Source organism: Carex rostrata, chromosome 11, assembly GCF_964058835.1.
Source record: "Carex rostrata chromosome 11, lpCarRost1.2, whole genome shotgun sequence".
NCBI lineage: Eukaryota > Viridiplantae > Streptophyta > Magnoliopsida > Poales > Cyperaceae > Carex > Carex rostrata.
Window position 1 is genome coordinate 2,759,749 of NC_135928.1, and position 12,794 is coordinate 2,772,542.

General features: G+C 34.1%; 1 protein-coding gene across 4 annotated transcripts in view; it reads left to right on the plus strand.

Moving 5' to 3' along the window:
• Positions 1-210: 210 nt before the first annotated feature.
• LOC144561517 (receptor-like serine/threonine-protein kinase SD1-8) overlaps positions 211-12,794 on the plus strand; it is a 59,832-nt gene continuing 47,248 nt past the window's right edge. For 2 of the 4 annotated variants that reach the window (XM_078310485.1, XM_078310484.1), the window contains exons 1-5: positions 211-1,746; positions 1,980-2,105; positions 2,189-2,334; positions 2,543-2,753; positions 2,907-3,144. In XM_078310485.1, the coding sequence (XP_078166611.1) occupies positions 465-1,746; positions 1,980-2,105; positions 2,189-2,334; positions 2,543-2,753; positions 2,907-3,144 (2,003 nt within the window). In that variant the 5' untranslated portion in view covers positions 211-464. Of the gene's footprint in view, positions 1,747-1,979; positions 2,106-2,188; positions 2,335-2,542; positions 2,754-2,906; positions 3,145-3,232; positions 3,366-3,464; positions 3,942-8,797; positions 10,166-10,678; positions 10,808-11,087; positions 11,234-11,924; positions 12,136-12,443; positions 12,682-12,794 lie in introns of those variants that run through there. The other 2 variants (XM_078310483.1, XM_078310486.1) reach the window with 2 other exon arrangements.

Genomic DNA, 12,794 nt, shown 5'->3' on the forward strand with positions numbered 1-12,794 from the left:
TAATTTTCAAGAAAGAAAATATAACTATGTATTCCAACATGTGTAGATATATATCTACATCTACATAAATAATTTCAACAGATGCAAAACATACTACGATGATTGGTCCCCGGCCGGTGTACATATGTATCTGAAATTCTGAATCATCAAATTATGATGTATATATACATATTTTTTTTCTTTTTGGTATTATAAGTAATATTCTAATTGCAGTAAATTAGGCAGTTTTAATGGTGTATTTGGAATTTTCATAAAGGCATAAACATATACTACAAATACTCACAAACAATCAAATCCAAAGGTGTGTGTGACCCAATTGACCAATGAAGAAGGGCCTCCAAGCTAATTGATTGTTTGAAAAAATAATTAACCATACAAAAGGGTACAATGGCCATCTGTTACCCCTCTCCATCTCTCTCTGATCCCCATAATGCACATTGTTTAATCTTCTTAAAATTGAAAACATGAAGACACAACTTCACAAGCAACTCATAATTGCTCTTTTTCTATTTGCATCCTCACCACTTGCCTGGTCAACGGATACCCTACTTCCCGGCCAAAACATTACTACAAAACAGTCTCTCATCTCGTCCAGCAACACATTCAAGCTAGGCTTCTTCCATCCCGCCTCCTCCCCTGACCTTTTTATCGGTATATGGTTCAGTGCTTCACCAGAGACTGTTGTGTGGGTTGCTAACCGAGATAGTCCTTTGAACAACAGCATGGGAATACTAACTATACATAGCAATGGGTCTCTAGTGCTATATGATTCATTGGAAAGAGTGGTATGGTCATCTAGTACTAACTTGACAAGTATTACAAATGATATCAGGCCACTATTGCAACTGAATGATTCAGGCAATCTTGTACTAAAAGATCAAACAAGTAATACTATCGTATGGCAAAGCTTTGATCATCCAACAAACTCATTGATTGCTGGGATGAAACTTGGCAAGAACCTGACAACTGGATTTGAAACAGTGCTTTCTTCATGGAAAAGCAGCAGCGATCCATCAGAAGGGAAGTATACGTACAAGATGGACACCGAAGGTGCTCCAGAGATTGTCTTATGGGACCGTGATCAAATTAGGTTCAGGACTGGAATGTGGAATGGGTTATATTTTACTGAGACACCCCAAATGTTAACTTATAGTGATATGTTTACTTTCTTGTTTGTGCAAGATAAAGATGAGGTGTCATATGGATTTGAGGCTAAATCAACCTCAATTTTGTCCAAAATATTCCTCAATGATGCTGGTATAATGCAGCGGTTGGTTTGGGACCCAAATCAACAGAATTGGAACGAGTTCTGGTCGGGACCAAAAGATGAGTGTGATTACTATGGGAAATGTGGTGCTTTCGGTATATGTCTGCCTAATAATATGACCGCCTGTAGTTGTCTCAGAGGATTTGAGGCAGTGACACAAACTGAGTGGAACATGAGAGATTATTCAGGAGGGTGCAAACGCCGAACCCCATTAGGCTGTACTGGTAACAGTGATGGGTTTTATGCGCTAAAAGGGGTGAAGTTACCATATTCCCATAATGCAACTGTAGATGCTAATATAAGTGTTGAGGAGTGCAGGAGGAGGTGCTTGCTGAATTGTTCATGTTTGGCTTATTCCCCTTCAGATATAAGGGGAAAAGGAAGTGGGTGTGTTATGTGGAACACTGAACTGGTTGACATCAAGTATGTCAATGGTGGGCTAGACATCTTACATGTGAAGGTTTCAAAGTCTGAATTGGGTACAAATATCTTTCTCTATTTTAACTTTTAATCACAAAGTCACTAATTGTTGGATTAGTATTAGAGGATTTGTCCATAAGTAAAAGCAATAAATCTTATCAGGTTAAATGTTCGGATGCCAATCTAAAGTTGTCAAGCAGGCATAATTGCTAAAATTTTATTTTCATGAATTGTTTCTCTTCTATTGAAGGAAAAAAGAAATTGGGTTTTGATAAGTGCCTCTAAAATGCAGGTACAAGTAACAAAAGGAAGCTGGCAATAATAATCGGAACAATAACAAGCATGGTAATATCAGTGTTATTAATATGCTTATTTGGATGTCTACTCAAGAGGAAGAAGATCAGATCTGCAAAACAAGGTAAACAGATTGTGCAAAAAATTTACTATGGCTTTGTGATCTCTAACCTTCATAATTTATATAGAAATCATATGTTTCTACAGATAAAACCGAAAAGTGCATGGCACTAAATGACTCGTTCAAAGGTACAGACCTTCCTGTTTTTGACATGGAGATGATTTTGCAAGCCACTGACAATTTTTCAATAACAAATGAAGTAGGACAAGGTGGTTTTGGCACTGTCTACAAGGTATTCTTTTTATTTGAATCCTGCTCGTGTTCTGCTTTAAAAATAATTCTCACAATCTCTCTTAAAAAAAGATCTCTCAAATTAAAAGATTTTGGATGATGAAGCAAGATGACTATCTGAAATCAAAGATAAATGTAAAGTTTATTTCTGTTAAAGAATACTGGAAAGTTCCCTAGTTATTAATCAAAATGATAACCTACTATATCAGGGCAAGCTCCCTTGTGGCCAAGAAATTGCAGTGAAACGGCTCTCCATGAATTCATCCCAAGGATTGAACGAATTTATGAATGAAGTTACGCTGATTGCCAAGCTACAACATAGGAATCTTGTTAAACTCCATGGATGCTGCATTGAAAACAATGAGCGAATATTAATCTACGAGTTCATGACCAACAAAAGTTTAGATTTCTTCATATTCAGTATGCAGCTGTCTTCACAACATTATTGATTAATTGTTTTTGCTGTTTGATTATTTATCAATTTATAATACAAAATGCAACTATTCATTTCAACTGTAACCTACAAATCTTACCCGGTCGAAGTTGATTACAATTCATGGGAACTTGCAACAGATGCAGAGAAGCGTGCCTCTTTGAGTTGGAGAATGAGATTGGAAATTGTAATAGGGATTGCAAGAGGGCTTCTCTACCTTCATCACGATTCTAGATTCAACATAATCCATAGGGACCTCAAAGCAGCAAACGTTTTGTTAGATGAAGAGATGAATCCTAAGATTTCAGATTTTGGCACTGCAAGATTGTTTGAGAAAGAGCAAGCAGTAATTCGCACAGAAACAGTGATTGGCACTCGGTATGTACATTCAATTTTATACTTGCATATGGAATATGTTCAACTGATTTGCCTTTTAATTTCCTCTATGTATTTCTTATATATGAAGTGGATACATGTCTCCTGAGTATATCACAGAGGGCAAATTTTCTGTCAAATCTGATGTGTATAGCTTCGGAGTTATAGTCCTTGAGATTATAAGTGGCAAGAGGAACCGGGGGAATCAAAACCTTATTGCATATGTAAGTATTAATCTCGTATTTTTTTTAATAATTTACATTGCAAAACTGATGTGATCAAAGATAATTGCTGACACATACCTATCATAATTCATGCTCTAGGCATGGAAATTTTGGGAGGAAGAAAACATTTTGAAGCTACTTGATGAAGCAGTAGAAAGCTCAGTTCCTACAACAGAGCTATCAAGATGCATGCATGTGGGTCTTTTATGTGTGCAAGAATGCCCCAATGATAGGCCATCTATGTCATCAGTTTTCATGATGCTATCAAGTGACAACCTCGAGCTACCGGCCCCCAAAAAACCCTTAATTTGCAGAAGCATTGGAGTATTCGCTACCGATAGCAACTTCCATGAGTATGACTCGATTAGTGTAGATCAATTGACTATAACGAGAGTAGAAGGTCGCTAGAGAATACAGGAGAAAGTAGCGAAGCTCTCATGAAAATGCTCCTACATTTGAATAGCAAATATAGTGTTATTTGGGCTGGGTTTGTTAGAAATTTACATGGATGTTAGTTGTCAAGATTGATATTACTATCCTCCTAAATTACAATACTTTTTCCAGGGCCTAATTAATATAAGGCTGTGGAGTTCAATTAAATTTTAGTACTACAAATCAGAAAGCTGCCCAAAATAGATAAAGTTTTAGCCACATTTCAAACAGCCTAGCTAGCAATTAAATATAAGAGCAAGAAAATTACTAGCTGAATATATAAATCCTGCAATTGGTCACAGAAAAGTAAGAACATTAATATCATGAAACAGTTACTGCATTTGATACATTATTGGACTTAACTAAAATATACAAAGTATCTCAGGAAGCAGACCGATGCAAGAACAAATAATGAATCCACCGATTGATCTGAGTAGGGGTGATATTAGTTCAAATAAAAATGTTGGAGAATCAAGACCACAGCATAATAGAATAAAAATAACAGCAACAGAATAATACTTCGTATGATGAGGCTATACCTGTGCCACAATTCCTCAATTCATAGAGAAGCAGGTCCTTTGCTTTGCACCGTCCAATTGAATCCAGAGGGTCTTCATCACTTTTGTGAAAGTTAGGACTATATACAAAACCTGCCCAAAAAAAAGAAAACCCAATAACAAGCATAGGATCTCCATTGGCCAATCCAGACTAGTTCAGCGCAACACTGCTACCAAGATCTCAAAAACAGCAGATGCAAATGCAAAGTTTTTTTTTTTTTTTTAGTAATTTTTCTTAGAAAAAAACGTCTATCAGTTGAAGAAATTGTCAAGTGAGGATATCCAATGGTTGCATACTGTTTGTCATCCCATCCCCCTGATTAAAAGTAATGTCACAAAATCATATGGAAATGGAAGTACATAAGCTCAAAATAGCTCACCAGTCGCCATACCGGGCTCGTCCTCCCCGCCGATTAGAAATGGAAGTACATACGCTCCCTGATAAATCTACGGAAATCATAGCTCCACGACAATGATTCTCGCTTCTACATTTACTCATTTATGCATCTTAATTTCCACTCTATTGCTATTTGCTGGTATGTATGTTTACTGGTGCCAGGTGGGTCGCCATTACTTCCAACGCTGAATCATCCCAAAACCCTCCACTGCACTGTTATAAACCCTCTCGAGAGAAATTTCCAAATGATTTTGGAAATGAAACGGTCGCTCTAAAATTGTAATTTGGATCGGGCCTTTAAGGGCCGCACCAAGTTAACAGAAGCCTAATAATGTAAAATAACAAACCTGATAGCCAGAACTCCCATTTAAAATGCAATTGCGAAGAAAAAAGATCTCTGTTTGGCAGAATGACAAATGACAAATGTGTCCTTGTTCTTTCAAATGGAAATAAATCTGCTGTGATTCTTTGGGATCGCAGGACCCTACAATTCCACATCCGCCCTTTTATTTATTTTGAGATTCGTGGAAGAAAAATAATTGCTTTTAAGATTCGTAGATTCCAAAAAATAGATGGTGAGATTTGAAATTGCAGGGTCCTGCGATCCTCAAGAATCGCAGCAGATTTATTTCCCTTTCAAATAAGCTACCTGCAGTCCAACAGATAGACCATCCAGATAAAAAAGAAATTTCAACACGGATAGATAACCTGAATAAATAGAGAGACTGACTTGCTTTGATAGTTGACAGGCTGTGAATTCACGATCATATAGTGGTCGCCAGATAATTATCCGTCTAGACAATATGTCAGGTATGACATTCCACACAATAATAGAGATGCCACGTGTCTGGAAGACTGGAACCCAAGTGGTATCTTTATAACGTTTCTTTCTGGCATCTACATCGATGCTCATTGGTAATTTCATTTGTCCATTTTATTTGTAATTTCAGAAATATATATTAATTTTATAAATAAACATATTTATTGTATTATAATTATTTTCAAAATTTAATGTTGACAAAAATATTAATTTCTATTAGTTCATTCATTTGAGAAATTATTTTGTAGAATGTAGGTGATTTTTTTTTTCAATTTCTAAATGCTAAAATCAATCAAAATTAATTACATGAGTACAAAGCTTTTAAATTTAACTTCAAATTAATATCGGTATTTCTGTTCTAATTTTATGATGCCAAGGAAATATCTGAGTGACATTGCTATTGATACGTGTGAGGTCACCTTTTCTAAAATCTCAAAATATAATCTTTTTTTTGACACATCTGTCATTGTAACAATGATCTCCCGCTTCAGATTCAGATTTTTATTCGAGATACATTTCATTCAAGTTCATAATTTGTATTCTGATACAAGATATTTATCGGTTCGGTTTTTTTTTCAGATTAATTCGGTCAATTACGAATTCGGATCATTTAGTTTTTTTTATTGTTCTGATTCAGGTTCGTTACATCGAGTTTACAAAACTGATACAAAAAAAATATGTATAATTTAATATGTTTTTGTTTCTAAATTATTCAGATATAAAAAATTTGTATATTATTCTTTAAATTTATATTATTATTATTATTTATATTCTTGTTAGTATTATTTTTTTTAATTATTGTTATTTTTATTATAATTGTTCTCATTATTTGTTTGACTGATATATATGAAAAAATTCTAGGGAAAAAAAATTCAAAAACTACAAAGAACAAAAAATTGATGTAAATTTACTATATTGAATTATTATTGTGATTTTAAAATTCTTTGAAAACGACTGTTTTTCTTTCAAATAAAAGGAAAATACATAACTACTGAAATTAAGAAATCCCAATTAAAATTTTGAGGCTTCTGACGATATTTTTGGTCTGAAACGGCGATTACAATTTACTTAAATGTAAAAAATTTCCACATCAGAATTTACAATTCTCATATTTACTACAAATTAAGAATTTACAATTATAAAATTTTGAATCAAATTAAAAATTTACAATTTTCAAATTTTGAATTAGAAAAAGTGCTAAGGTCCGGTCTTTTAATCTCCAATATAAACCACTAAGAACGGATTCCACTTGTTGAATTCTTGTATGGCATCCCTAACATTTGGTCCCACCTTTCATTAAATGGGGGGAGAATATTCGTCTATATCGTTGTTCATGCCATAAATATGTCCTAATCATAAATTAATATTATTCAATCAAAATTAATGCATAATTTAATATTCAACAGAAAAAAATCTCATTGCCCATTTTTTTTTTCTAAAATTAGTCCATGGTACCCAAAACCTGTTAAAATATCTCTACGGACTGTTTTTTTTTGTCGAACTTTTCAAGAAATAAATAAATAATCAAGTGTTTTATTCCAACATAAAAATATATGCATAATACAATACTTAAATGTATATTATTCAATAGTTTTTTTTTTAAAGCATGGTAGAAGCTACCAGCTGATATTATGCAATAGTCAACTACGAATTTTGTCATAGCATAAACTTATAATTACTGCAATATTTGAAACGAATTGCTGTAATACAAATTTAATTTGAAATAGAACATAGTATGATGTAAAAAGTTTAACTGAGTCAAGTGAACTTTGTCTTAAAGTCTATTCTTCAAACTTATGTAGTTATGTATTTGACTTGATCAAATGAATTGAAATAGACACTTAAAAGAATGCTTTAATGAATGATCAAATATAATATCTTGTCCTGCTTGTGAAATTACGCTAAGAGATTCATTAAAAAAACTTACGGAGTAGATATCCTAATATAATTTATAATATCTGACATTAATATGTCAGGCTCAGAGATTCCTAAATAGGTCAGGGCGTCAGGCTAAGAGATATTGACGGAGTAGTTGTTGTTTCGTACAGCGCACAAGTCATATGCAACGCTGTTTTGGCTTTGTTGTCCGTGGGCTGCATGAAACAAAACCTACTCTGTCAATATCTTTACCAGAAAACACGCCAAGTCGCTAAGAGATTCCTAAATAGGTCACGCTAAATTCAGTCTAGGGGTGTCAATGGGTATGGTACACGCTCGGGGCATTTTCATACCCATATCTATTAAAGTTGATTTTATTCATATTCTATTTATACTCATTAAAAATTGACTTTACTTTACTCTACTCTTATCCGTTAATATTATCAGGTAACGAAACGCTAGTGGGTGAATAACCGATAATACTATTATAATAATTATTTTTATTATATTTTAAAAATTAAACATCAAAAACTCATTTATTTCACACATATGTAATTATATTTCTAATAAAAAAAATAAAAGTAAATGTGCAATTAATTCCAACTAAATTGTTTTTATAAAGGAAGAAAATTCAAAACCACAAATATATATTTAGGTGTGTTGAAAATTGAATTGAATATATATTTAGATTTTATAATTACTTTATAGGGTAACAGGTACGAAATAGTCATTACCTATACCCTTACCCATTTGGTTAACAAAAAAAAATTCTTATTCATACCCATATCAAATAAGCTACCGAAATAAAAATCTTATCTATATCCGTCTTATCGAATACGATACGGGTCGGGTAAACAGCTAAAAATGTGCCATTGACACCCCTACTCTATGCCTCTCAATGAACAATGCACTCTCTGCTTCAACTCTTTTGTCTGTTTATAAACTGGTAAATCTCCTAGGCTTGTATTTTTGTTGTGTTTTCCATGGTTAGCTTTCCGGACAGTTATTAGTGTACAGATTAATCTCTTCCTTAGCAAGATATGTCAGCTGTCTCTGTTGCTAATCTGACTGATTTAATTAGAATTGATTTTTCTTCTGCTTTTGAAACTGTTAACTTATACTCTGGATTTATATATATATATATTTTTTTTTTTGAATGCCATACTCTGGATTTATCTTTAGTTTTTTTTTTTTTTGGGGTATGTAGTTCATATTTCTAGGATATTGGAACCGTGTTTTGTTTTTTTTTCCAATATGTTTATTTTTAAATGCCTCTCCAAATAATAGCGACAGTCAATCCTTGACTATTTTTTCTAGGGTCAATATGTACCACAGTATATATAGCACAACTATTTAGAGCTCTTTCTTAAATCTTTCTTATCAATCAAATACTCTAAGAGAACCTCCTTTAAAGAAGATCAGTATCCATTCTCCAACCATAGAAAAATGTGGAATAAAACCTCCTTCAAACAATTTGTTACTGTTCTGCTTCTCTTCTCGCTGTTATTAGTCTCCTACTCACTTGACACCACAGATAAAACTAAAAAATTAGTCCATGACCAAACCCTGGTCTCATCACAAGGCCAATTTGTTCTAGGTTTCTTTAACCGAGGCACACCGGCAAAGTGGTACGTTGGTATATGGTACAATGTCACACCGGATATTGTCGTATGGATTGCTAACCGTGACTATCCCTTGAATGATAGTTCAAGTACGCTTGCCGTTTCTAACGGATCAATCGTCTTGATTGATTCATCACAAAATACAACATTATTTGATTTTAACTCACCTGTAGATAAGGCATTTGATCCAATGATGCAATTGCTTGATTCAGGCAACCTTGTAATCAAAGGCCCAAACGGAGATGAGAACCTATGGCAAAGCTTTGATCACCCGTCAAATACCATGCTTCCTGGCATGAAAATCGGTAAAAACTTGACCTCTGGATCAGAATGGTATCTTACTTCATGGAAAAGCAGTAATGATCCATCAAAAGGAAATTACCGCTATAAAATGGATACTCTCGGTCTACCAGAAATTGTGTTATGGAATGATGACAGAATCAATTTCAAAACAGGTGCATGGAATGGTTTGAGATTCAGTGGATTACCTGAAATGGCAACTTACGCAAACATGGTTAGTTTCAATTTTAGTTCAACAACTTATGAGATTAGCTACTCATTTGAGGCTGATATGGGAACACCAATGTTACGAGTAGTACTGAACGAAACTGGTGTGCTGCGACGCATGATATGGGACCAGTCCAGTAAAACTTGGAGTAATTTCTGGTCTTGGCCCAGTGACATGTGTGACGACTACGGGACATGTGGGCCTTTTGGTATATGCAACTTCAGTGAACACCCAATATGTGATTGCCTACCAGGATTTAAAGAGAAATCACCCAGCGAGTGGTCTATGCGAAATTTTTCTGGAGGTTGCGAATTGAAAACACCATTGAGTTGTCAAGCAAACAGTAATGGATTTCAATTGGTTAAAAGTGTGAAGTTACCAGACACAAAGAATGCAACGGTTGATGCGAGTATAAGCATTAAGGAGTGTAAGCGCAAGTGTTTGGCGAATTGTTCTTGTTGGGCTTATTCGCTGTTTGATATTAAAGGCGGTAGGGGGTGCATCACTTGGGGTAAGGATTTGGTCGATATACGGTATGTTGAGAATGGACAGGATCTATATATCAAGCTTGATAAATCAGATTTAGGTAATAAATTTCTAACTGAATTTGATTTTCTCATAATTGCCGAAGAAACCTTTCCCTTTTTGTAGATTGTTGCTTGTCATGCTTAGGACATAGACCACCAATTATAGAGATATATTTCTTGCATGTTATAATTATTGCCCCAAGAAATTAAGGTTAGTCTTGTATTACAAGGAGACGATGAATATGATATTAAGAGCATTGATTATGTAGATCAACTCTTTTTATATGTTTCCTCTATTTTTTTCACTACTTATCCTGATATTTGTATTAGGAAGGGCTAGAGATAATGAGAACTTGATTAGTTACCCAAACTTGTTTAAAAGCTTAATGTTATTTAGATGAATATTAGATACCAAACTTGATAGTTAACTCTAGATGCATGGCAAGTATATATAATACCAAAAAATGAGTTTCAAATATTAAATAATTAATTATCACATTAATGAATCAATACCTATATATATTCAATTTATTGAGATTACACTAATGAAATTTGCGCGCTAATATATGCAGCTGCAACAGGAAAGAAAAAGATCCTGCTGCTAATAGGCATGATTGGAATATCTACTGTTCTGATATCAGTTATAGTCCTCCTCATTTATCTGCGTCTGATGAAGAAGAAAATTGGAGTTGTTCATTTAGGTACCTTTACAAGTCAACTCACTTCTTATATGCATTAATTATAACTTCTTCTGCTGTATATTTTACTAAAAATGGTATATGTTGTACAATAAAATAACAAGATAGTCAGTACCCCCACGACCTCCCACACAGATCTTTTATGGACATTAATTAATGGAAGTTGGAAGGCTAGACCTTCATCTTTCTATCTCAAAACGAGAGTCTGCACTAGATTGGTGTTCTTATTAAAAGAATGAACAACGTAACTATGGTATTTAAATTTGGATTTACTGTTTGGTAGGTAAAACCAAGATGAATTACAATGATAGGAGCTCCCTGCGGAATACAGAGCTCCCGATATATGATATGCAAAAAGTGATGTCAGCCACAGCCAACTTCTCTGAAGCAAATAAACTAGGCCAAGGTGGTTTTGGTATTGTTTACAAGGTAATTGATATTTGAGGTTAATATGTTTAGTTCGTTTAGTTTCGAATAGTTTGGTATCATTCTTTCTTCTTTTTTCTGTTTATTCTGTTTATTAGATCCATTATGTAACAATTGAATTCTACAGTCACTATAATATTTGACTTATTCATTCAAAATCCACATCTTCATCAAACCCTCCTTTTGCGAGCAACCTTACTGTATGGTAAACCATTTGTATTTTTCAGCAAAATCCAATTTTCTCAGTCTGGCAAAGCCCTCCAGTTACCTTATATTTCAAGCAAATATAGTCCATTTTTAGCATGCTCCCTCTCTCCAGTGAGCCTCAGTTCTCCAGCAAACCAGACACTTATTCTAGGACGCCCTCCAGTTACCTTATACTCTTGCAAACCGCAAACTGACCACTTTACTGATTAACTCTAACAAACTCTTACTTTGGCATAAATGTTATATCATAGCAACTTCCTGGAAAAAAAATTCTCAAATCATTTTTATTTCAGGTGCAACTTAGAAATTTTAGAAGAGAAATATGTCTTTGTTTTATTAATAACAAAAATGCAAAATAAAAGAAGAAGAAAATCCAATGCGAGTGGGATTCGTTCTTTATATTGTTCTGCAATTAATGGATAAAATCATCACATGGTTATCTCAAGGCCCAGCCGCTTTTGATCTTACTATTGCAATACAAAAACAGGGTGTGCTGACTAATGGAGAAGAGATTGCAGTGAAGAGGCTCTCAAAGGGTTCATCACAAGGTCTAAATGAATTCATGAATGAGGTCATGCTCATTGCAAAGCTCCAACACCGAAACCTTGTCAAATTGCTGGGTTGTTGCATTCACGGTGCCGAGAGAATGCTTATTTATGAGTTCATGCCCAACAAGAGCTTAGATTTCTTCATATTTGGTATGCAATGTTGACAATTTTCTCTTCTCCCAGTCCTCGAAACAGACATAATATCTCATTAAAGAATGTCGGTTCTTAGGTGCAAGCTATATACATTTAGAATTTGGCTTATTGAAAAATTAATTCATATTCATCATATGCATGAATGTGAGATTTGTGAGCCTTCTCAACTTCACAAAGTGTCTATCATAAATTTTGGAACAAAATCGAGATTCCAAATGATAATTTCATTCTTAAATTTCAATTAGTTGTGAAATTTCTATAATCATGAGATAAATGCTCAATTAGTTAAACCTGCTTGGAAACAGATAAAGTGAGCCGAGAATTGGTAGGTTGGAGTAAAAGGCTGGAGATAGTCACCGGAATATCAAGAGGGATTCTCTATCTTCACCAGGACTCCAGATTGAATATAATTCATAGGGATTTAAAAGCTGCAAATATTCTTTTGGATGGAAAAATGGCCCCTAAAATTTCAGATTTCGGCATCGCTCGTTTGTTCAAACAAGAGCAACATGAGATGGATACTGAAAGAGTTGTAGGCACACGGTAGAGACCTCTACATTTTTTTTCCTTTTTTTTGTTGCATGATGCATATTTCTTGGTCTTTTGATAAGATAGTTAGCTCTTTGCTTTAATTATTTCATTTTCACAAATGTTGT